Source organism: Sebastes fasciatus, chromosome 11, assembly GCF_043250625.1.
Source record: "Sebastes fasciatus isolate fSebFas1 chromosome 11, fSebFas1.pri, whole genome shotgun sequence".
Lineage (NCBI taxonomy): Eukaryota > Metazoa > Chordata > Actinopteri > Perciformes > Sebastidae > Sebastes > Sebastes fasciatus.
The window spans coordinates 21,412,759-21,438,793 of NC_133805.1; the positions used below are offsets into that span (position 1 = coordinate 21,412,759).

At 41.0% G+C, this 26,035-nt stretch overlaps 1 protein-coding gene across 2 annotated transcripts in view; it reads left to right on the forward strand.

Moving 5' to 3' along the window:
• agap3 (ArfGAP with GTPase domain, ankyrin repeat and PH domain 3) overlaps positions 1-26,035 on the forward strand; it is a 148,672-nt gene that overhangs the window by 116,061 nt on the left and 6,576 nt on the right. For both annotated transcript variants that reach the window (XM_074651568.1, XM_074651567.1), the window contains exons 13-16: positions 220-375; positions 13,770-13,924; positions 14,401-14,491; positions 15,116-15,338. In XM_074651568.1, coding sequence (XP_074507669.1) covers positions 220-375; positions 13,770-13,924; positions 14,401-14,491; positions 15,116-15,338 — 625 coding nt within the window. The remainder of the gene's footprint in view (positions 1-219; positions 376-13,769; positions 13,925-14,400; positions 14,492-15,115; positions 15,339-26,035) is intronic.

Below are 26,035 nucleotides of genomic sequence, written 5' to 3' on the forward strand. Positions count from 1 at the left end.
TATAACTACTTGACTTCATGACAGACTCCTGTAATATCACAATCGCTTTGGTGTGTTTCATGAAACTGTAGAGATACCAAGCTGAAGCTGTGACAGTGAAACTTAAACCTTACCTTCATGGGCAGTGAATATAAAACTGAGATAAACTTAAAGACAAATCCAAACCATGTTTATTTAACATAAAAAATAATAATTGTTTTCCTGTCTGTGTTTTTTCAGCCAATGGAATGAGTGATCCCGCGAGTTCCTTTGTGGGCAGTGCCACGAGTCCTAAACTTGAGCCACCTCCTTCGCCACACGCCAACCGCAAGAAACACAGACGGAAAAAGAGCACGGGCATCACAAAGCCAGACGGCTTATCTGCAGGCAACGAAGGTACGACACAGTCACACGGCTACAGTTTTGAAATGACCTTCTGAAACAAAAAATAAATCTTCTATGGCAGGGACTTTTTGGGGCCAGGGACCCCTTACTGGAGGGCATATGCTTACTACCATTTGTACTCTTAATGCCGTTTGAACTAAATATATTCTAAAACTTTTAAACCTAAATACTTCAGACCTGTTTCATCGTGATAAACCGAAACACACGCTCGTTGCGCCCTGAGTTAAGTGACTGATTCATGACAGATTGGTGTGATGTCCCACAATCATATCAGAGTTTCTGTTCAACCAAAGCTAACATGGGTGGGAGTATTGAACACAATATGCTTATTTTATCGCTGCAAATGGTCCCCGTCTGTAGATATACACTTTTTAATGACATAGCACAATTTTATATTTTATAGCAAATTATTTCACGGACCCCCCCGTGGCAGAGAGCCCGGGACCCCACTTTGAGAATCATTGTTCTATGGGACAAACAGGTGCCTAACTCGCAAAACATTTACCAATGTGTGTTTCCATCCTCTTGTTTTTATGCCCATTTCCGACGTCCACTGAAGGTTTTACCACTGAAGAGACTAAAAGTATAAAAATGTCATATTTCCATTACATTTGACATTGTTTTCCACCGTTTGAGGTTTGACCACCGCTCTTTTAATTACGTCTGTTTACGCCCTCTTCTTCTGCAACGGTTTAATGGCACCTGATTGATGAATTATTCCACCAACTATTCATCTCAAAGAACCAACAATGGAAACGTCCATTGAATAGCATTTTCTGTTGCTGATTATCTGGAAATTTGGTTCAAATCTGCACTAAAATTGGATGGAAACCTTTATTTCCTGGTGATGCAAGTACAAAAAAAGTCCACTCACTCAAATCTATCTTTATGAATTTATTACGTTTTTATGTGCAGCACAGAGGAGTAAAGCCCACAGATGTTTCAGCTACTTCTTCAGTATGCAAAATTGGGTGTGCTTACCAACCAACACAGTTGGATCTTTTTGTTGTTGTTTGGAAGCCAGTGAGGGATCACATTCTTGAGAGTGCACGAGCGACTCCTATTAGTTGGTTTATATGGCTACACAGAGGTGGGTGGGATTTGGGGGAAAGTACAAAACCTGAGCGTTACGCCCTTCCAGTTAAGCTCCTAACTGGCAGATTAAAGGAAGTGGTAGATTAGGGGTTGAAACTGAAAAACAAATGTTTGTATGGTACTTAACAGAATTTTTTTTCTATGCATTTACTCATTTGTTATTCAAACTGATCAGATTTCTCCAGTCATTATGAAATAAGAGCATGTAATCTTCTACATCCTGATTGGATATGCCGGTGAAGCACATAAAGGTGTGTCGTTTTGTATCTCTCCGTGGCCCCCCTGCACAGCGCACCCTCACAGCCCCCCATTTCTTTTACGGTAGCCTGAAAGGCCCCGATCTCCAGAAGCCGTGGCCCTCCTCAGCAGGGGAGTGGCAGTCGGCTCTCCACCCAATTAATAATGATTCTCCAGCCCAATGATGAATGGAGTGCCCTAATTGGATGGCATTGTGAAAACACTGGGACGCATTTCAGAGGCCATAAAACCGATGTCACCGGAGCGGGATGATCAATCAACAAGATTGATACGCTGGATAACAACAACAATGGCATTGACGCCTCCTAAATGGAGCTCAGCATTTATAATCATTATACTTTTTTATCATGGTCTCTGACAGCTCCTCTTTAAGGTCTGAATGGGTCTGTTGACCACATTGTTGTTTAGAGTGAACATCATCAGCATCTCGCAGATAAGTGGTGTGAGATAAGTGGTTGTTAAGAGTGGTATGTGGTCATATCAGACTATACTGGTGAAAGGTAATCTCAGATCTGATCATTTTGTACATTTGGCAGTTGCATGTTAGCAGCTCCCAGCATAACTTCCAAGAGTAGAGTCCATTACTTCAGTTTTATTTGACATTACTTGGCTCTTAATGGGACTCTCCTGGCAGAGTTACGCAGTCACATTAAAGCCTTGAATGAGTGATGGCTGGCATTATCAAACATCATCAAATCCCCTCGATAAGTGCCCCACACAGGAACAATTGAAGTCGGATGACTCCTGGACTTCCTGAGGAGGAAATCTAAGAGTAATCAGACTGAAGGAGGCGCATTCTGAATGTTTCTCACGTCATCAAACACGCACATTGTTTTCTATCCCTCTCATTGTTCTCGGCGAGGTTTTCTATTAGCATCAGCTTGTCTGTTCTGCTGAATGCTCTGGAATACAGACGTATCGCTTAAATATTGGATTCACCCAAGTCTGGGATGTCTCCTGTTGAAGGAACAGAGGAGAGAGGAGAAGAAAAGGGGAAGGAGAGGAGAGGTGGGATCCTTGAATAAATTGCTATCAGTTTATCTCATTTACGGGGCAATCAGAAGCGTGCAATGCAGGCTGAAATTGAATTTTAGTAGTTGTGAAGCATCATAAATCAAAACAGCGTGCGCGTCTTAAGGTGAGGAATCATTTTGGTCAACATGGGACGTGTAGGATGTAGGAGGGGAGCCTGGAGAAACTGTTGCTGCACCATCATTTTCCAAATACGGTACTTTACAGTACTTAGCGAGACTCTTCTACACGGCTGCTGAAGTGGGAGAAAATGTTTTAGAAACTCCAGTTCATTACTTTGATTGTGAAAGGATAAATGGCAGACAGTAATTGCACAGAAAATATCTTTTCTGCATGCATTTCAGATAGGCTTTAGGCGAACTAAGAGCTTTAAAATCACATTTGAACCCTTTTATTAGCTTTAGAATGCATTTATTTCTAATCAATTTAAAGCCATTTATTTGGATAATGTATAAATTCTCTGGTCTATGCTGTTACACTTCCACCAAAGATATGCACAATGGACACAGTCCCTAATATCCTATGCACTGTCAGAGCAGTGTGGTGTAATGAACTTCTCATGTGCTTAAAGAATGATGCAGGATGCATGGCGAGACAACTGACAGCCCCGTAATGTGTTTCCCAGCAGCCGCCCAGCGACGAGCTTTCTCGGTGTGTCGCTCGCCATAAACCCACTGGAAAATCGATGGCCGATAAAGAGTTGTGTTCAGGGGGAGCCCCCTCTGATTAATGCAGACTGTCAGGGAGCATCATTAATGTATTTCTCTTTTAAAGAAAGTGTATCAAACGCTCATTGTTTTGGGGGGTTTTAGCTTGTCCAACGTGAGCAGAAAGGGAGGCGCAAAAACGGAGGGAAATTGTGACGAGAGGCTCCTTCTTGATTCTTCCAGTTTTATGTATGACGATATTTACTCGGGCTAAGGTCACAGAAATTAGGGAGAAAACAAGATACTAAGTGTTTCTCTGATTGCTTTTAATTTAAAGAAAGTCTTTGTTTACAACTGCGTCACAAGATTTGATTTGAAGCAATTTTATAGACAGACAACAAATCAAGCCAAATCGCATCAAACTTTGCACATTTTGAACCTACAGTCCTTAAACAAGATAACGAACTAAAGGAAGTATTACTTGTACCGCACAACATGCACCCGTAAGCTATAATGAACCCAGATGTGCTGCAGAGCATTTACAACAGAGGGACTGGGGTCAATTTATTTTGCCGAATTACATTTTTGAATCAAATTTTCTTAAATTGGTTTATAAACCTCTTATTTAATAAAAGCTTCGACAATTAATTTTAATCAAGTAGTTTTATTTTGTAATTTAAATTGATTGAATTTAAAGTGATTGAAAGGACTCCTACTGAGTTGTATCAGCAATTAGAGCAGGAAAGGGAATTTATTTTTATGTGTCGAGAAAGCGGACTCCTAGACTTTAAACAGAATCCTAAAAGGAGGATGCTAACGTTGTCACATAGTAGCTCAATAGGAACAAAATCTTGACATTAATGCATACGTGTAGTAGGAGGAACACTGGAGGAATATGATCATAAAACAAAAATTGATATATATATATATGTACATATATGGCTTCAACCATTTTTTTATTTTTTTTAAATAAATGTCATTCTGCACAAAAAGACTCGATAGAATCAACTGCTGCAACTTTGCTGATCTACCAATGTCTTTAAAGTGACAACTAGACGTCTGCACATCATCTTGGCTCTGTTTTCAGGCTTTAAAAAATCTAGCCCGTGACGGGAGACTTTGACCAATCACAGGTCATTTCAGAAAGAGAGCATTCCTGTTGGCTGTGCTCCGGTCATGTGACCGGAACTTGGCGCTCCTTCAACAGATTTCACAATGGCTGTCGCGTCACAAACTTCTAATTTTACAGCTAAACCGTGCACTATAAGATGTTTCTGAAAACATTTTTAGGCAAGAAATAGGCATTAAGGTAACATAATATTGATTCATATTTGATCAGCGCTGCCTAGTGTTTAGGAGTTTGCGAGTGATTGACAGCTGGCTCTCATAGACAGCAGACCTCAGATCAGCTCTTACTGCTTGTTTTCCTCCGGTCTGTGAAATCTTGCATATGCCGTTAGGAGCACCGGAGGACACAGAGGCACATGATTTTTTTTCAGGTTATCTGTTTCATGTAGTACTGTCACGATATAGCGACCGTTTTATATAAATAACCTTTTTTAATCATATTTGCTCCAATCTCACCTACTTCAGCTTTAAATGAACATGAAGCAGAAATGTGTAAATAAGCAAAGTATTAACAGTAGTTAGGCATGGGGACGATATGAAAATTTCACGTCACGATTATCCTGATCAAAGTTATTGTGATTCACAATACGGCTGCATCTAACGAGTATTTTCATTGTCGATTAATCGATTATTTGTTTGGTCTATAAAATGTCTTGTTTGTCCATTAATCAAAGATATTCAGTTTACTGTCATAGAGGAGTAAAGAAACCAGAAAATATTCCCATTTAAGAAGCTGGAATCAGAGAATTATGACTTTTTTTTAATAAAAAGATTACTCAAACCGATTAATCGATTATCAAAATCGTTGGCGATCAATTCAATAGTTGACAACTTATCGATTAATCTAATTCACAGTATTATCTCGATAATCATTGAAATATGCTCAAAACTCTTAAAATGGCACCAAAACATACTGGAATCACTTAACCTGACATTTTCTTAAGAAATAAATATTGTTATTGCATCACATACATATACAACACGCACCTTTTTTTATTGAAAAACAATCTTAAATAAGGTAATCATAAATTATAAATTCCCCTTAAAAAAAAGAGCAACATTGTCTTTTTTTTCTTACATGATAATTCCTGTATTTATTTTTTTTTAAATCAGGCTGTTTTTCACCATGGTAGCGAGATAGACAGCTTTCTCAAGTCACTTGTGACGATATTCACGATTATCCTGATAATGGAAATTCATCACGATCAACTTATTGTGGTTGTTTTTTATCGTGACCCGTGATAAAATACTATATCGTCCCATTCCTACTAGGCTCGCAGTCTTAATCAGGAGAAACCGAAGATGGACGCTAGGGCTGGGCAATATGGAAAAAATCAAATAACATAATATTTTTGACCAAATACCTAGATATCAACTTTGCAACGATATTGTAGGGTTGACTATTGGTCCTTTGACAAAATATTAACACAATGAGATTTTTGATAAATAATCATCAATAATGTGGATATAATGACTAAGTGGGTAAAGACAAATAAAAGAACAGATAGAACAGAATTAAGAAAATTAAAAAAGTCAACACTTATGTCATATTACAATATCCAAATTCTAAGATGATATCTAGTCTCATATCACGATATTGATATAATATCGATATATTGCCCAGCCCAAATAGACGCAGTTGGAAAAGATCATGTACGATTGAATAAGGCTGCGGAGCATCATACACTAAATGATGTGGGTCCACTGGGATCAGTGGCTCAGTGGTTACTAGAAACTGGACAATGAAGAATTAGGATGAATTAGCTGCAATAATCAAAACTGGCCTCGTTATGTTCTTAAATGAATAACAAGACTTTTTGCAGTGATGTTGAATTGTAATGTACAGAGCGTACACCATCTGAACTAACAAGACAACAGGCTTAAAGGCGGAGAGATCATTTGAGTGCCTTAACAACACTGCTAATGTAACCGTATCAGACTTTTCCTCTTCTTTCATTTTAATTTGCCTTCCTTCTGATTTCTTTCATGACCTTTTGATGCCTTACACTACGTAAGTACTGCATGTTTAGATCAGAAGAAAACTCTCCTTGTTCCTGACTCACCTACAGATTAACTGGAACAACGGAATCGTGGTCTTTCTGTTCTCAAACTACAAGTTAACCTGCATCAAAAACGGCATTAACTTCTACATTGTCAGTCCAGCTTAATCCAGTATCCTATTGTCCTGCACCTTGGTAAACTGAGGGTTAATATCCTCTGGAGTCCAGCTGAGGATTAGGAAATGGAGGTTTAACTGCCTGTGCTAATGGTGGGTGTTTATCTCAATACTTTGTTTTGTCACTCCCCGACTCGCTCTCATTTCCGAAAGCTGTCCCTGGAGCCTCCACTCTTGTAATGGCTTAGCTTTCTGAGCGCCACAGTATGGAGGGAAAGGAATAACAAGATTCTCATTTGGGCTCCATACACACTGCCCACAGATACATGTATAATTGGCCCTGTTTTCATTCGGCTCTGTTGTTAAATGCACTAGCTATTAGCGTAGTGGTGGTATTGGCGCTGATTTCATGTGTTTGTTTATTGTTGGAAGGTGTGCTCCGTGTTTGTTTGAGAATGTGTGTGCGTGTGTGTGTGTGTGTGTGTGCACGAGCGTGTGTGTGTGTCAGATAGATAAAGAGTGTGCTCTATCTCTCTCTCCCTCCTCGCTCTCTTCTTTCTGAGTTTGGTCGTGGTTCCCCTGGGGCCCCTGTCGCAGTAATGGCCTGCTCCTGATTGCTCTGATACAGGTTAGGAATATTGGCTTTAATGATGTGTAAAATGAGCAAGCAGTGCCTGTGACATTTACAGATGGCACCGCCTTGGCCTGTTCTTCCCAACTGCTCGTTAATTCACGGGAACGGCAAGCACTTCTTTAAGTGACTGCCTGATGCATGCATACGACACAACACAACACGTCCTACACACCGAAACAATAGCTCACCTCGTGCACCTCTGCACCTTGTCATCATTTCAGCCAAGTGTTCACACAAAATGGATAAAAAAAAAGAAGCAGTCCTCAAGGCTAAGAGGTGTTTGCTAAGTCCTCTCCAAGGGTTCGTCACACCGGTCTCCAGAGGTCTTCGAGAGGCTTAGACAGAATAGATGCTGCCTTGCCGTATAGACAGCACAGCTGGGCTCAGCACCAAACGCCCCGAGGTGCTAATCTGGTCCACAGGTCCTCGCCGGTGCATCTGCTGCATGTACACAGCAATCCTCGTGTCAATCCCTTTTTTCTTTCAGGTTCCACTTTGATTTTCAGGTCAAACAAATACCTTCTTAGAGGTATTAATATTTGATGTACAGCTTTATTTTAATGATGGCCAGTCATTGGTGGAAGAAGTACTCCGATCCTTTACTCAAGTACCAATATAACAATGTAAATATAGTTCAATAAGAGTCCTGCATTCAAAATCCTACTTGCATAATTTGCACAGACGTATTATCAGCTAAATTTACTGAAAGGAACAGTGTGTAGGATCTGGTGGTATCTGGCGGCGAGGTTGCAGATTACAACTTCTCCCGTGTGCTAAGCATGTTGGATTGCTACGTGAAAAGGCAAACGGCCCTCTCTAGAGCCAGTTGTTGTAAGAGTAGAGTGCTTAGAGTGCGTGTGTGTACGTGGGAAGTGAGTGTTGAAGCAAGAGAGAGAGCGTAGGCGACAGGAGCGAGCAAAGTTATTAACTCTGACCAAAGCAGGAAAAGTTAACAGTGTTTGGTTTGTCTGTTCTGGGCTACTGTAGAAACATGGCGGTGCAACAAGGCGGACTCTGTGAAGAGGACCCGCTCCCTATATAGATATAAACGGCTCATTCTAATGTAACGAAAACACAATTCTTATTTTCAGGTGATTATAGACTAAAGAAAACAGTATTAATATTATATTCCATTCTGCAGATAGATTCAAAATCCATATATTTTATGTGTATGATCTAAGGGGCTGTTCACATGCCGAGTTTTTTGCACCCTCAAATCCATTGTTGTCAATGTAGATGTGCGGAAGGCGCGCTAAAAAGCAACGGCGTCGAGGCGTGCAAGCGTTCCCATGCGCCAATTTTTTGGGCGCGATGGCTGCATCCCGAGATAAAAAATAGTTCAACTTTTGGAACGCGTGCTGCATATCATGTGACAAGGAACAACCAATCACAGCCGGCAGATATCTTTGCTTTCTTCTGTAAATATCAGTCCATGGTAAATATGAAGGAGAAGTTCACCATTTTAGTGCAGGGCTACCCAGAGCTTTACGATCTGTCCCAATATTTACTAGCATCACACTTTCCGTCCAAGAACGTCACAACATCCGTTTGAAAGGTGAACCAAACTGACACAGAGAAATCAGGCAGTACTGTGAGGGATTTGCGGTGCAGGAAATCCATTCATCTTTGTTTTTACTTGTTTTGGTTTAGTCAGTGACGCTTTTACTACTAAATTACCGCAACTTCATCGTCATCGCAGCACGCAGGTTTTGGTTGCTTCCTAATGGCATGAGCGTAACCTCCCAAGCACCTTGGATAAAAGGATTAAAAGTGCCACTGCTGGCGTTTTGCACAGGTTTTTAGACGCAACATCTGAAGACAGTCCAAAAATATTAGTAAACATAAACACAGCTCCAGACTTTATACCCTATGACATCACAAGTTTGAAACTTACTTCTCTGGTTTCTGGCTTTGAGAGAGAGAGTAGCTCATGTTCACAAATATTGATTGAACTTTACTAGGACATGGAAATAACATGTTGGAATTCTTAATGTATGTGGTGTTCCCCTTTAAGTTGACCTCTTTGAGGCTTGAACAGTTTATTTTATTTTAACAATCTACATTTAAATGAAACCATCTGAGATGTTGAAAGGTGAAATCACTCTTTGGTAGAACAGCTAATAGTAATGAAATGAACAATGAAAGCTTATCGTATGGTTTTTTAATGAAAAATCGTAATCTGAAAAGTAACTACAGTAGTAACTATAGCTGTCAGATGAATATAGTGGTGTAAAAAGTACAATATGTTCCTGCAATATAATGGGAGTAGAAGTATAAAGTAGCATGACATGGAAATACTCAAATAAAGTACAAACACGTCAAAACTGTACTTGAGTAAATATGCTTAGTTACTTTCCACCACTGCAGCCAGTAAATATTAGAAATACATTTACCATCTATTATTGTATCTTGAAGCAATAATGTATTATTGGTGAACCATTGTGCTTATTGAAGTGCTGTGTTTCTGCTGGAAGCCATCAAGCATCTGATGAACTACACGTGTAACTGGGAGGTTCTCCAACAGTTTTATGATCCATGTAAATGGTGGACGAAGATGTGCATCTTTATCTGTTCCTTCCCTCTTTGTAGCTCTACGGCCATTACGCTCTAATTTCCTTTTTATTATGCCATGTTAATTAAGGAAAATCATATTTTGCTCATTCTTCACAGTTGGCTCCTCCGTTGGCTTTAAATTGTGTTCTTCCTTGTCCGCCCACTGGCTGAGCCGTGTTAATTTATTTCTAATTGGCAAGAACTTGTTGATTGTAGACTCGCAGATAGATCTGGTCAGGAGGTTAATGCTCACGTTAATGTGACAAGGTGATCGCTCCTCTGCTGGCCATGTGCTAACTGCAACCATTGAGTAATAACAGAAGCACTAATGGCCCTTTTACAAGCTCATCATGTCAGGTGCGTGTAAGATAGCAGTGATGCCGTTGACACATTGTTCCTGCTCAGATTTACCGTCTCAGAGAAGACCGCTTTGACCTCAACATCATGCTCACACGGTAGCAGAATTACTTTGGCTTGTGGAGCTGAATTGCCACACTGTGGACGGCATTAAAGAGTGATATCAGTGTGCCGGAGCTGCATGTAATGACAATACCGGTGTCACACATAACGCTTCCTGCCGCACACGCTCCTCTGTCTCTTTAGTGGCTACAGTATGTCTGGCGTGTGCATTACTATGCATGGAGAATTAGATTTGTTTTCCCTTGTATACTCATCAGTTTAAGAAACCAGCCATCCGTTGCTTTTTTAATCTCCATAATGAAAGTGTTTTAATGCCTCCAATTTATTGCCTGGGCAGCCAACAGAATAATTAGCTTTGTTCAGGTTTTTTAAAAAGATGAAAACACAAGTATAACAACGTTTGAGTCTGGGAGCCACAAATTATAATCAAATGCATTAGTTATTGTACCTCCAGTTATATTGGACAAGAAAGAAATTGATTTCTACTGTATGTATTCTAGTTAATCAAGATTTTTTTATTTACTTTATTCTTTATTTTTTTAAGTTCCTTTAGGTTGACCATTTTTTATTCCATCAAAGAGAGATTTTTTTATATATATTTTAATGCCCACCAGTGCTTTAAAATGTAACACCCACATAAATACTTTGTCACTGTAAGTCTAAATAAAGAGGCTTCCAAGGCTTTATTGATTCTTTGTGACCTATAGTCGATTCCACAAACTAAATCAGATAATTGAAGTCGGTGTCGAGCTAATTGGATTATTGCTTTCCCCCTGAAGAGATGGCCCTCCGCCGGAGCTCAGGGATTGCTACATCAGTGGCGTCCGTCAGACATCTGTCATTTAACAGCGCAGGGCTGCGTCTCGCACCAAGGAGGCTGAATTGATTAGAAATACAAAGTGTAGTAATTTCTTTGATTAGATGATTTGTCTGACGATCTTATCACCATCAGATTGCCATAATTTTATAACTACAGACATGATGTTAATTTAATATTAAAAAGTAGATACATTAATACACAATAAATTAATGCATTAGAAGTATCAATGTATTTTTGTACATTAAACAAATTTAATTTTAATGTAACTTCTATTAATGGACAGGAAAAGAAAAACCATTCCCCTCGTGTCTACTTGCCTCCAGTCCTCCAAACATGGTTTATGCAAATGAGATGACTATTTGCATAGACATAATTAGGTAATTACAAATCATTTGGCTATGAGCTCAAGCATGTGCACAGACCAGAGATGTTACATGAGTCTCATTGTACAGTACGGAGTTAATGAATTGCTTCTGAACAGCAGAGGCATTACAGCATGTGTTGGAACATATGTCGTGTCAGACCTCTTGTTTGAAAACGACAGGTGACATTTTCATAAATCTTAGTTAAACACAAAGAGCGGGAAAAAAACGCACACACACCAGCGATTCAGAATTTGCAAAGCCAGTTTGAAGCAAAAGTCGTTTTCATTATATCAAAAAACTACAAATGCATTTTAGAAAAATATTGTATACCAATTAGGGGTGTTGCGATATATTAATGATAACCGTAATATCATGTTAATAATAATAAGTAATCCAGCGCCTCTTAAATTATTTTACATTTATGGTTACAGACTCTCTTTGCACCTCCCTACACCACTCGTATTTTGAGTGTAATTAATTTGCCAAAAATGAGACAAAACGCACAATAAACAGAGTTAAAGATGAATTCATTTGACTGATAGCATTATTATTTTTAAATTAAGGATCTCCCCCGGGGAAAAACATTGTTTTTAATGCACTGGTCAATTTTGAGATTTTGGGCTAATTTGCTTTCATAACGTGTCTTCTTTCAGACTAGTGGAAGGAAAACATCCAAAATACACATATACTGTAGATGTTTATTTTACTTGATCTATTTAAGTCTGTAGATTTCTCCTAAATTAACCAAAAGTTAGCATTAGTTAATGTCTTATTTGCATATTTAAACATACATTTTCAGAAAACAATTTTCAAAGTAATCAACTGAGGAAGTTTCATGGTGATATCTATTAGTTAAAATTTTTACCCTATTCACCCGAGTTGCCCTTAATATCGTTACCATGAATTCTTTTGGCCACGATAATCGCGTAGTGACAATCTGATACTGTGACAGCTCTAATTACTAATGCTATTACGAAACATTAATGGACTCTTCTGTTTTCAGACAGTGATATACTTGCATAGCAATGAAAAAGCCTTATTCAATATATCATGCCCGGGGAAAAAGCATTTAAGAAGAAGTTCCTGTTAATATTATAATTTACTTAAAACATCACAGAAATCTCAAAAATCTAGTTTTGAGTTTTATAAAGAATGTATAACCAGTGGTAAAACTTATAATCTGTGGGGCCTCATCAAAAGTCATCCAGGGAAATGTGGGAATTCCAAAACCTGGACTACAACTACAACTTGACTACGATTGTTTTTTGCCAAAAATATCTGGATATTTGATAATAAGTAAAACGTACCAGCCTGCGTGGGGTGATGTGTGGGGTGCCCCGGTGGCTTGCCTGGTGGAGCGGGCTGTGTGCCGGGGCTGGGTCATTGGTAGGCCCGGGGATTCGCGTCCGGCCCGCTGCTCTTTGCTCTTCACTCTCTCCCCTTGTCACTGTCACTATCTAATAAAGACAAAAACGGCCAAAGAAATAATCTCTAAACAAAAAAGTACCAGCCTTTCTACATAAAGATACAAGAAACATCCAGTAACTGAGCTTAAAATTCTGTCACGTGTATCAATAACAGCGGGTTGAAGCTAAAGAAGACAGTGTTGACAAAATAGATGAAACAATCTGCATCTTAAATTAATTTACTTTCAGATTCTGGATAAATCTCGGATGCATTCTACAACAATGGTGATGTGTTTTGTTCAACAATTTTGTAATGATGAAGCGTTTTGAATTTGCTACCCCTCTCTGATTGCCTTCTTATCCACAGCAACATCGACCGAGGCGCAATGTTGCATTTAAACGCGTCCTCCGTGCCGAAATGTTGGACAAAACATAATTTCTCAGAAAAGAAGTTGAAATATTTAACTTTGTCATTTTTCTTCAGACCCCTTCATTTTTTAAGTCTGTACATTAATGAAGTACGTTGAATTTTACAACTTCAGGATGAATGTGAATTAAATGCTTAAGACATCAAGAAAAGAGGTTAAATCACAAAAATCCGATTTGAAGAAAAGATGATATTGTGTTATGCCACTGATTGGTAATGCTCTTTAAAGTTATTTGATTCCAGCAGAAAGGAATTAAAATGTATCTTAGCAGTTATGAGATTTTGAGGCATTGTCAGGAGCACAAGAGGTGCTGAGAAATCATTTGAACGTTGCTGAGTTTAACAGCAGCCCATTTCCTCGTGCATCCGTGCATGGATGGGCCTCAATCACTGAGCTGTGTCGCTGACTTGCAGAGTCAGATTGCGCAACCGGCCTGTGTGTGTTGCTTAAGTACTAATTCACTGTTTTATTTGTGTTTTCCAGAGCAAGAGGATTCCTTTGAGTTCATCATCGTGTCGTTGACGGGTCAGACGTGGAACTTCGAAGCGTCTACGTATGAGGAGAGGGAACTGTGGGTCCAAGCGATCGAGAGCCAGATCTTTGCCAGCCTGCAGTCCTGTGAGAGCATAAAGAACAAGGTATAGTAGGTCACGAGAGATAAGAAATATCGTAAGGATTGGAGAAAATCATCTAATCACAGTATCGTCATCATCCTACAATTGTGCTGCTTCATTTCCATTCCTCTTTTCCCCTTCTTTCCAACCTTTATTGCGCCCTCACCCTCCCCCCGCCCCTCCTCACCCACTTCAAGCTGTCACATGTGGGAGGTTGTCAGACAGGTGCACCGCAGTGTGGGGGATCTCTTATTAGAACTGACAGACATCAGAGATAGAACACGGCTTGTGTCAGCATACTGGGGAGACACGGCCTCATTTTCATATTCATATTTTCTCTCTGCCTCAGTCTTTTTCCTCAGACTTTGAAAAATCCTCGTCCCTCCCTCCCTCTCCTCGCTGGTTGTCTACGATTTGAGTCCAGCTATAATTGTTTGCCTTCTCTTACTCTTGCAATGATTAGTTCCTGCTGACTTATTCTCCCCCCTCATTTCTTACAGTCTCGGTTAGGCAGCCAAAGTGATGCGATGGCCATTCAGTCCATACGAAACGTGAGGGGGAACAGCTTCTGTGTGGACTGTGATGCACCCAGTGAGTATAATTATTCACCTCAACAGCTCATTTCTCACTGATAAAGGCCTGGTAGAGTAGGAAACTACGACTTTCTGTGTTTCCATATTTGTTTGTTTCCAAACATTTGATTTAGCGTGGTTTTATAGAGTTATTGCTTTAAAAAAGTACAGTTATAGACTCTTCACAACTGAACTTGATCGCTTGCTGTTACAAAGAAACTACTGATTCACACGTCGAAAATTTGCATCGCCCCACGTTATGAATAGTTTTGATGTGAAATTTTTGCACGATTATTTCGCATTTTCATGACGTTTATTCATCCTGCCCCCGGTGTGTAAAGGCCTTATATCTAAAAACAAAATCATCAGACGTTGAAAACTCATGTTATCAGTGCAGATGCAGATTCTACTAATATCAAAGTTTACAGTTAAAATCATGAAAATAGAATTAGTATAAAGTTAAGATTCCTGATTTAGTTTCCATAACTAGTTATTTTTGGGGAAATTAAAATGCGGAGTAATCTTTACAAAAACCGTTAACAGGTTACAGAAAAAAACGTCCTGTTCAGACTCATTCATAAAGCGTCTCTTGTTCCTTCTCTTACTCTAGTGTTATAATGATTTCTTCTCCTCTATCATGTAGACCCAGACTGGGCCAGTCTGAACCTGGGCGCCTTGATGTGCATCGAATGCTCCGGGATCCACAGAAACTTGGGCACCCACCTGTCCCGGGTCCGCTCCCTGGACCTAGACGACTGGCCGGTGGAGCTCAGCATGGTGATGACGGCCATCGGTAACGCGATGGCCAACAGCGTGTGGGAGGGCGCTTTGGAGGGTTACGCCAAGCCGGGGAGCGACAGCACCAGGTTAGCATCCTTCTACAAATAAAGGTGCTGCTTAATGATGCGTACAGAGATTATAGAATGGGAAGGCAGCGCCGTCTTCTCTCCATTACCTGCCGTTTATTAGCCACCCACATTTCAGCGCAGGCAGTTCACACCGCAAAATGCTCCATAAGAAGCACCAGGGGTCCATAAATGTCAGCCTGCTGAGCCAAGAACACAGTATTTTATGTTTGAGCATCAGTCCGTCCTGTACACATTGATCACAATGCCTCTGTTTTATTTGAGTCAGTACTTCGTTGGCATCTCTATCCTTCAATCTCTTCTTTTTAGGATATAATATCTAATATTTCAAACAGAGTATCTGCTGTCTTGTGCGTCCGTCCCTCTACTAACTTCACTTAAAAACCATAATTCATGAAAGGAATGTCGTGGGTGACATTGTTTTGCACTAACCTGAGAAATGCCCCGACTAGCTACAAATCCATCAAGTTTGTCACTTGACATGTCAGCGCTAATCAGGAAAAGATCTTTTAATCTAAACCACATGGGAATCCAGCCCGAGCCTTTTTGTTCCTGCTCCATATCAGTGAGAGTTTAAAAGGATAGTTCGGGTGTTGTATGAGGTATTTATCTATTGTCAGTATATTACTTACAGTAGATGACGTTCAGCACGCCCAGAAAGGAGTTACCGCATGGAAGAAAAGCAGTGTACTGCTGTGAAACGTATTTTAGCCACCTAAAAGAAAGGCCCACCTCAAAAAAATCAACATCAGTTTACGTGCACGTTATATTTAGAATATGTTCACTGGTTTACCTTGTGGTGATACAGCTTTACAGTCTAGTTTCCAACGTTATCTATGCTCTCGCCAAAGCAACCAGGCTCCATTGGAAAAAAACAGTAATTTTAGTCATTTTAATGTGACTTTGGTTAGTTTGGATTCCCCACAGTTACACAATAGCACGAACAAACTAACCGATGGAGGAAGCGGTAGACTAGCAACCCCTCTGCAAGGTAAAATTACATGTTTTTTCAACGGAGTCTGGTTGCTTTGGCGAGAGCATAAATGGATTTAGTTCCTCGTCATAAAGGGCTGTCTGACAGCAAGGTAAACCAGCAAAAATATTCTAAATATAGTGTACACTTAAATCGATTTTTTTTAGGTGGGCTTTTCTTTTAGGTGTCTTTCTCCCGTGTCGGTAATCCTGTCTAGTTCTCCAAGCTGGGAGGTAATAAACTACCTCATACAGCCCCACTTCAACACCCGAACTATCCCTTTAATCGGAAGTAGGAATGTGGAATCTCTCCAAACTTATACAACTTACTTAACCAAAGTTTTCTTTTTTTTTTTACTTTTGGAACCAAACAAGTAGCTTTCCATCTTTTTAATATTTATCTCTTAAATTATTCTTTGCCACTTACCCCGTCCTGCCCTGCCCTAACTTACCCCGACGACTATCTGCTCCCTTCCCTCTGAGGTACCCAGATCTGGTAGGAGGATTGTTTATCTCTTGGTGACAGGTGAGACCTAGCGTCCCAGTCTGACTAATGACCTGCTGTGTGGCTGTGCAGGTAATTAAGCACACCATTATGGCTAAACCCCACCCCAAGAGCCAGGCCCTCGGGCCCCAAGCTGCCGTGTCACATATCCATCACATAGGGCCGGGTCATCACTCTGTCTGTCACAGCAAAGACTGTCTGTAGGCTCTCCCTGGTGGCATTAGACTGTTTTAACATCACAGCTTTGTAACTTTGTTACGAAAAGTGAGAAACATAGCTGCTTTCTTTTTTTTACTACTACTACTACTACTACTGCTGCTGCTTCTGCTGTTCTTGCTGTTGCTGCTATGGCAAAAAATAATATAAATACAATATAAATACAATTTTAAGGCTCTACTAAGGACCATGTTGTGTTGCCGGCTAATTAGTTGCACTATTATTGATACCACATAGATTAAATTCATGTACGATAGCAAATTTTGCACCAAATTTCACTGAAATTTGTCAAAAGTTGGGCCATTGGCCACAGAACAGTTACCTGGAATCGTAGCTGGATTCTCGCTATGTCACAAGATCACGCGAGAATCCATCTCGTCAGGCCTCAAGTGACGCGTTTGTGTCCGGCAAGCCAGAGCCCGGACCAATCAGCATCCTGTGAGGAGCTACTGCAGCTACGGACTTGACTAGGTGTGTGAGACGACACAAAGAGATGGTTGTTTGTTCTAAACAGCAATGGCGGCTCCTAAAGAGGTTAGCGTAGATACTGCTATAGCATCAGAGCTGGAGTGAATTTCTTCACTGAAAGAAGCGCAAAGAACAACACTGAAGTCTTTTCTAGATGGAAAAGATGTTTTTGCTCTTCTACCGCCTGGTTTCGGCGAGAGTTTGATAGACAGGAGGGTTCATCCGATCACCTGCCAAGTATTTTTTGAAAGTTCCGGCCTATTTTCCAAACAGTTGCCAAATACAGCTTCTCAGATGGTTCTAACAAACCATCTAGCAGGTCAGGTTAACAGAAAAATGTAATGGTTTTAAATTTTGATTTAGTGGATTTTGCAACTTTGCTGGAGGTGCGTATACTCTTGAGTGCCTTCTTCTTGTTATTTTGACCATTTAAGATAGTGCTTTAGTGGATTAATACAATACATTAACATTTTATTGTCCACCATTGAGGGCACTCGGAGACCGCTGACCTCCGCCAAGACCAAATGCCCTATCTTGCAATATTAACAGTAATTCATGTATCCCCCCTGTGATGCTACACCCTTCCATCAAGTTTCATGAAAATCTAGCCAGTATTTTTTCCATAATCCTGCTGCTGTATAAAGTCTAGAGCTGCTCCATAGACAATGAATAGGGAGAGATGTTCTATATGACACTGAGAGCACCCAGGGGAATGTTCTGAGTATAAAAAAAAAAGCGCAAAAGCGACTTTTTTCGGAACAAGGTCGATTTTCGTTGAGCTCTCACGCCACGAATAAAGGCATCAACAAATCAAGTCGTATGGAACGGGTTGAGTTGCGCCTATATTTATGAAACAGCAACACAGAGGCTCCGTGGTCTGAACCAAGACGGCAAACTTTATTACTACTTTCAACCTTGACAAAGGCAGCACAAACCAGACCGACTCCTTTCGTTCCTACCTTTCACAATAAAAGCAATAGACATATAATATTTACAGGCGAGCGTATTTTTGTGTTGTTTATTCATCACGCCTCCCAGTGTGTAAATGCCTTTACTTCTCTGGTTTCTGGCTTTGAGAGGGAGAAGCTCATGTTCACAAATATTGATTGAACTTTACAAGGCCATGGGAATAACATATTGGAATTCTTAATTTATGTGGTGTTCCCCATTAACTGTGAAAAAGTGTAAGTGATTACTTTAAAATCCACTTTTTTCTTGTCAATGGAGCAGTTCCAGCGTGCACTTTAGCACAAAATCACTGCTGGTCATAGACCTTTTCTTACTTTCGCCATGTAAAAATAAGTTTCAGTTTGCTAATGTACAGTTTTTCATTGTTTTTTCATTCCACCAGTCGTCTCGGGCCTTTTCCTCTTGAATCCATCCTACGCTCTCCGGCCAGTTCAGAACTGAATGATGGCCTACAGTTATTTATTGAATGGTATCCGTGCTAAAGTGCTCCACTGTGGACTTGATGAAAGATTATTGATGTTGATTCCTCTCCCTACCACTGTCAGTCCCACGTCGCCTCGGGCAGGAAGGTTCTTCATTGTCTAAAAAATCCGATCTTATCCCGCAGCAGCATCTCCATTAGTCTTCACTGTCAAACAATAAATCTCATTTGCGGCATAACTAATCTTCAGACAAAACACAGCAGTTGTAAATATCATATATGGCCACTGGTTATTGAGATGCTGATGATTTTGTTGCTGATAGATTGTGGGTGAAACGTTGGTATCAAATAATTTTGCTTTATCACGAATGATGAATTATAACCAACTTTAATGGGATGTAGTTTTTTTATCTCTTTGTTTTAACACCATAAATCCTGACCTGACTCTCTTTCTGCTCCTCTTAACTTGAGCGGAACACATATGAGATTTTAATTGTGTCACATCGGTGACATGCAGCAGCTTTGTGATGGCACCCAGGCAGGCAGTGTGTGGCTCCCGAGTCCCACTAAACATTAGTGACACCTAATCTAAACGATTCAGTAACTACCTGAATATCAGCTCAGTGTCTGATTGAATGTCTCCTGCAAGACTAGTTTTACCCCTTTGCATTTTTGAGATTTAACTTAAAAGCATTCATCCACAAGATTGGTTTAGCTTATGATATTCTGGATCGGAAGAACACAATATATAGATTTGTCGTATGCAGATCCGCACAGCAACATCAGACTGATTACAGGCATCATAGTGGGAAGCATGCTTATATCATATTCATATGTATATGTATATGTGTCACCTGTTTTTAGACCATGTAGATGAATGCATGCCACCACTTTCTAATAAGAAACCCTTGATAAAGTTGTAACTAATGGCTTTTTAGATCAGTTATAAGTAGGGCTGGAAGTCAATTGAAATATTTTATCGCGATTAATCACATGATTGTCCATAGTTAATCGCGATTCATCGCAAATTATCTGTTCAAAATGTACCTTAAAGGGAGATTTGTCAAGTATTTTATCCTCTTATCAACATGGCAGTGTGCAAATATGCTGCTTTATGCAAATGTGTGTTTATATTCATTATTGTAAATCAATTAACAACACAAAACAATGACACATATTGTCCAGAAACCCTCACAGGTACTGCATTTTGCATAAAAAATATGCTCTAATCATAACATGGCAAACTGCAGCCCAACAGGCAACAACAGCTGTCAGTGTGTCAGTGTGCTGACTTGACTATGACTTGCCCCAAACTGCATGTGATTATCATAAAGTGTGCATGTCTGTAAAGGGTCAGGTCAAGGGACCCCTCTGAAAATGTCCGTGCCAGTTTTTCCTCGCCAAAATTTAGCGCAAGTTTGGAGCGTTATTTGCTGACATGCTAGTATGACATGGTTGGCACCAATGGATTCATTTGGCTTTTTAGTTTCATATGATATCAGTATCTTCACTCTAGCTTTAAAAATGAGCTCACTACAACCTCAAAATTGCAAGTTGCGTTAAAGAAATTAGTGGTGTTAAAATGAATTTGCGTTAACGCGTTGTTATCGCGTTAACGTTGACAGCCCTAATTATAAGCCATTAATAAGAGCACATTTTGGATTGTCAGGTTGTAGAAAATCACTTTTATTCGGTAACAATGCAGTTATAAATGTTGTTAATCCATCAATAATTGCTCTCTAATAAGCCATCAAGTCTGCAGTTGTAAGTGTTCATATTTTGTTAGAAATATATTTTTCTGGATATCCAGAAGGTGAGAAATCCGATGTTTCAAACAGCCAAAGTGATTTTTCTCAACCAGGCAACCCAAAAGTTGTTCTTATTCATGGCTTATAACTGACCTACAATGAATTAATAATGTTTTAACCATTAATAAAGCCATTAGTTACAGTTATAACCCCTTTATAAAGGATGCCCTAATTAAAGCGGTACCTGGCTATGCTACAGTTAAATCCATGATGATAAATTTGTGCGCGTCCATCCTGCATCGTGGCGGATCTCTGCAGTCAGCATATTGGAGGGGAGTTGTTCTTTTAATTAGCACCTGGGAGTCGTCGTGTTTTGCACGTCACCTCTAATTGCTTGGCGTGCTCGTGATAGAAAACACCACCGACTATTTTGACGGATACTGTGGGGGAGGTCCAACAGCTAACTTTACCTTTATCGTCTACTGGCACACACTGAAACACACACACACACACACACACATACACAGACACCAGTTCTCATTTGGGGGAGATGTCCCGGAGCGTGGACGGATGTGGACGGCTATCCCTCACTGACGCGGCCCTCTCACTGTCACCCTCTGTAGGCTCCGCGCCGCCCTCGGCCACAGGCAGGTAATAGCTCTGATGAGAGCCCTCCACTTTGTTTCAGAAATAATTTGCCACTCCTGCCGCCTGCAGGGGCTGCGTGGTAATAAAAATGAATCACACCGCTAACCTCTCCAAACCTGGCCCCCGCTGCCTCTTTTAACCCCTTCTGCTCCGGCGGTGGCATCTTTGCTCGTCTTCCTGAGCTGTTTGTTGCGTTTACAACGTCTAATGCATGTGGTCACTAGATTCCTGTTATCCACAGTGGCCTCTTATCCTCCAAGTTATTCCCCAAAACACCAGGGCAAAGCTTCGGGGCTACTCACAGGTTAGGAGTGCTGGAACGCCAACTCTCAAAAGAGCTTTTAGAATAGCCGGCCTTGCCAGGAGCCGTGGTGGAGGAAGAGTAATTAATTAAGACAAATGAACGGCTGGGTCTTCCCATGTCCTCCCTCTCTCTCTCTCTCTCTCTCTCTCTCTTTCTCTCTCTCTAAATGAAACCCACAGGTCAGTAATTAGCCCTGTGTGGGAGAAGTGGTACCACAGCCACTAATTGCCCACATGCCACCAGGTTCCAGACCCAGGTAGAGGAAGGACTGATTCATTATGGCGAAGTCTACTTAACTTAAATATTGTTAGTATTATAAAATCATAACAAAAGGTTCCTGTCTGAAAGAGAAAAAGATCAGTCCCTTTATGTGCCGGAGAAAGTGAAATGTGTACGTACGTGCAGCAGGCTGCATACAGAAGCGGGGCATGTGTTATCGTCCCCTCTGCTTTGTATGTGAGGCGAGGGTTCAGCAGGGGTTAACAGCATGAGCATTTAAGGGTGTTAGTCTTGCTGGCACAAAAACACAGCCACTCCATCATGAGGAGTCTGACAACCTCATTAATGTCACAATATATTCAACTCATCCCTCTGCCTGCCTACGGCACCCAGATGCTCTCCCGTTTGGCCTCTCTATAGAGCGCCGCACAACAACCTTTTGAATTGTGGTCATCTGTTCAGACCGCGCTCTCTGGAAGCGAGAGACAAGTCTTCCACTTGTAAAAATATTTGTCTTAATTCTTTCGCAGCTGTTCTTCTCAGAGCGGAGCGGTCTACACTGTACCCGCTGGACCATAGGAGGCCTTATTTAGCACTTTTGCTGCGGCGTTTACTGTGTTGCTCCTTCATTTCTGGCCCTTAGCAACCTTTGATGCTTTGGGGCCCAGCTTTCTGTCCCTGTTGTGTTCGCTTTTTTTTTTCATCTCTGTCGTTTTTCCCTCCGAGCCCCCTCTCTGTCTTTCTGCTGCTGTCCCTCTTCCTCACTCTCTTGTCTCTTCCCTCCCCTCGGTTTGTGGAAGTGAAGCTGCTGGCTGCATGGGAATCGGTCCCATACAAGTTGCCCACCCCCACTGTGAGGTCTGTTCAGGCTGGTCAAACCCCAAGACCCCCCTCCACCACCACCACCATTTCTCCCCTTCACTGCGTCTATTTGATGTGTCCGCAGTGAATTTGGATCCTCGGGGAAGAGTAGGAGGAGCTGTGGAAGCTTTGATTGTTTAGGAGGACTCAGTGTGTGTTTGAAAGATGGGCGAGTGGTGGGACGGACGTCCTCCTCTTCCTGTGCACCTTTATTGCAGGCAGTCAGATTGGTCATTCCGTGGCTGGCTACTCCACCGCTGGCTCCGCCCCCGCCGTCTCAGTTTCCCCTTCCCTTCTTATAAATTCCCGTTCGCCTTTTGTCTTTCAGGCTTGACTAATTATCCTTGTTTGTCCCTCTTTATTTGAATCCAGTCATGTGTTCTTGACTCCGTGGGCTGGGTTTAGGAGAATCATTCCGCCATTTGCCACTTAATTAAGTCAGGGTCAGGATCCATTGCTCAACGGCGAGCTGAAAGGACAGAGCTCTAATAGAATTATAAAAGAGGCCTTTCTCTACTGTTAAGGCTGCCTTTATCTAGGTGGGCTCTGCGTCGTCAAATGAAAGGGGACACCAGCTCTGGACAGCGGCCCGTTTCCACTTTAGACTGAGCATTTTGATGTTTGCCCAAGATTTCTTTCACATGAAAATCCAATGTTAAACAAATGATTATCAGCTTTTGAGATGACTCTGAATGATGGAGGAAGTTCGCGGCGAAGCAAACACCGCTTGTTTTTTAGTTGAAAGAGACACAGGCATTTTTATTGGGAACTTTAAGCTCCCCTCTGTCCCCTAAGCAACAGAGAGATTTAGAACAAGCATGTGCTCAAAGCCAGGGTGGGGAAATTGGTGTCTGTTGGTGCCTGGATGTGTGTGTAAGAGTAACCATCAGTTCAATTTCCTAAATATCCCCCCATGCTGTGAAAATTCACTCTCCTTTCCCTCTCCAGCTCCCCTCCTACTCCGTCCTGGCGCTTTGACATGCTAAATCTGCTGATTTTATTTTTCTTCCTCCTGTGGTGAGGAAGTGTCCTTTTCAAGGGTCTCAGTTTTCCCCCTGACTGTCTAAACCCTACCTCTGTTTGGATTGTTTTTTCTATTTCAAACAAAAGACAGAGGCAGGATTACCATTTCACTTCCTTTCACACTCTGTCTTTCAAGTGGCAGGAATTTTTCAAAAAACCACTGCCCCAGCTGCTTCTGGTTTTTTATTTTGTTTGTAAAAGTAGACGTGTGGTTTAATTCAGAGCTCAGCATCAGCAGTGAGCGAGGCCTTTTTTTTTTTTCCTGCAGGTCTTCGGGGCTGATTTCGTAGCGGAGGCTAACAAAGTGTCCTCGGGGCTCCTTTCTGAGATGTTGACGTCTTCTTAATGGCTCTCCTCAGCCTTTTTGTTTCACATCTTGGTGCTAACTTTCTGCCTCATTTAGCTCATATCAATTCACTGGGCTCTACACATTCAGCATCTCATTCATGGGCGAGCTTTCTGAAACAAACTTTGGACAACAGCCTCTAAGTGGTTGTTTTTAAACAGATTTTTGTTAAAGGTTGTAGATTTTTGACAGTTAGTTGTAGAGTTTTCATACTTTATCCTCTTTGGCAGTAAAAAAAAAAGACGCTTGTTTTCAAAGAGTCGACCGGAAATAAGAGGGGAGGGCAGGACGGCCTCTTCCTGTTCTGAGCAGTCCGCTGGTTCTAAGGCCAATTGATTTGCTAACAGCCTTGTCCACACATAATGACTGAGTAGGGATTGATGGAGGGCTTACACCATAAAACTCTGAGCCACTGCAATTGCCTGCCATTAGGGCTGTATTGTTGCTCACACAATACCCTCGCCCTTAAGAAAAGATTGTCTTATGGTTAAAGGACTTTCTCCTCCACATTCACCTCGAGGTCACAACAAAAATGCACCCATATGCTTATAAACGCAGCAGCGTTAAGACTATTTTAAGATGTGGGTTAAGTTGCTTTATGAGCTTCCGGTGGCATTTTGCAGTTAATCAATCTGTGCCGGGGAGCTGATAAAGACCTGCGCCTCTTCCATCATATCCTTAACTCCTGCAGTTAGGGCCGGTGCCAGGCTCCTCTGTGCAAGACAGACTGCTCTGTGAAGTGAGCCTGGCAGCTGACATATGAGTCTGAAAATGGTTGCTGTCTGTGGTGAGTTGGCAGCCTTGACACCTCGCCGCTAAGGTCGTAATAAAGGAGAGTGACTAATGTTGAACTGGTTACTATTGTTAAAACTGCTGCTGTCATTGAAAATGAGCTATTTGGGGATCTACTCAGGGTCAGTTCACACAAATGAAAACATATTTTCTCTTTTATCTCTTGTAGGGGTGGGGGAAAAATTGATACAGCATAGTATCACAATATTTTTTGCGTGACAGTATTGTATCTACAGTTTACACGGACGTCAAGTATCAATCTTTTATTTAACCTCTTAACAATCCGATGGCCCGATTGGTATCGATTGGTACTAACCATGTCATGTTAGCTTGTCAGGAAGAACGCTAAATAACGCTCCATAGTTACGCTTAAATTTTGGTGAGGAAAAACTGGCATGGCCATTTTCAAAGGGGTCCTTTGACCCCTGACCTCAAGATATGTGAATGAAAATTCTGAGATGAACAGAGTGAAAACTGTATCTTAATAGATAAAACAGATGTTGACAATTTGGATAATTTGCAGTTGAAAAAAGATAATGAATTGCAATATGTAAGGGATAATGTACAGCGAGCCGGTCATTGTTGTGAAAGAATCCCCGACAGGGCGATGCTGTGAACCCCGACGCGAAGCCCTCATTGCCCTGAAGGGGATCCTTTCACAACAATTACCCGCTAGCTGTACATTATCCCGCTTATTACACGGCTACTTACTGAAGAAATCAATATTTTGGTACACAGAAACGGTCCTCCAGAGTCCGATATCAGAATATAATATATATAATACCGATATCAACGGTCTGTTATACAGAAATCGCAGACCGCAGAATGCCGTGATTGACCAATCAGAATCAAGTATTCAACACAGACGTGTAATAAATTGCAATACATCTTATCGCAATACTAAGCATATCGCAAAATGTTTAAAATCGCAATAAGATTGTATCGTAACTTAAGTATCGTGATAACATCGTGGGGTCTCTAGTGATTCCCACCCCTAATCTCTGGTGGTTCTAGATAGGTTTTGGTTTCACTCAAGCAGGTTTTGAGATATCGCTCTGACATTACCCCGATTCCTCTTATTCAGTAGGGACTTTATCTTCATTAGGAAGTATATCCAACAAGATCTGTGGGTTATTTAGAGTACAGTAACTAGGTCATTGTTTTCTGAAAAGAGATATTGCTGTTGATTTTGTTGAAGATTGACA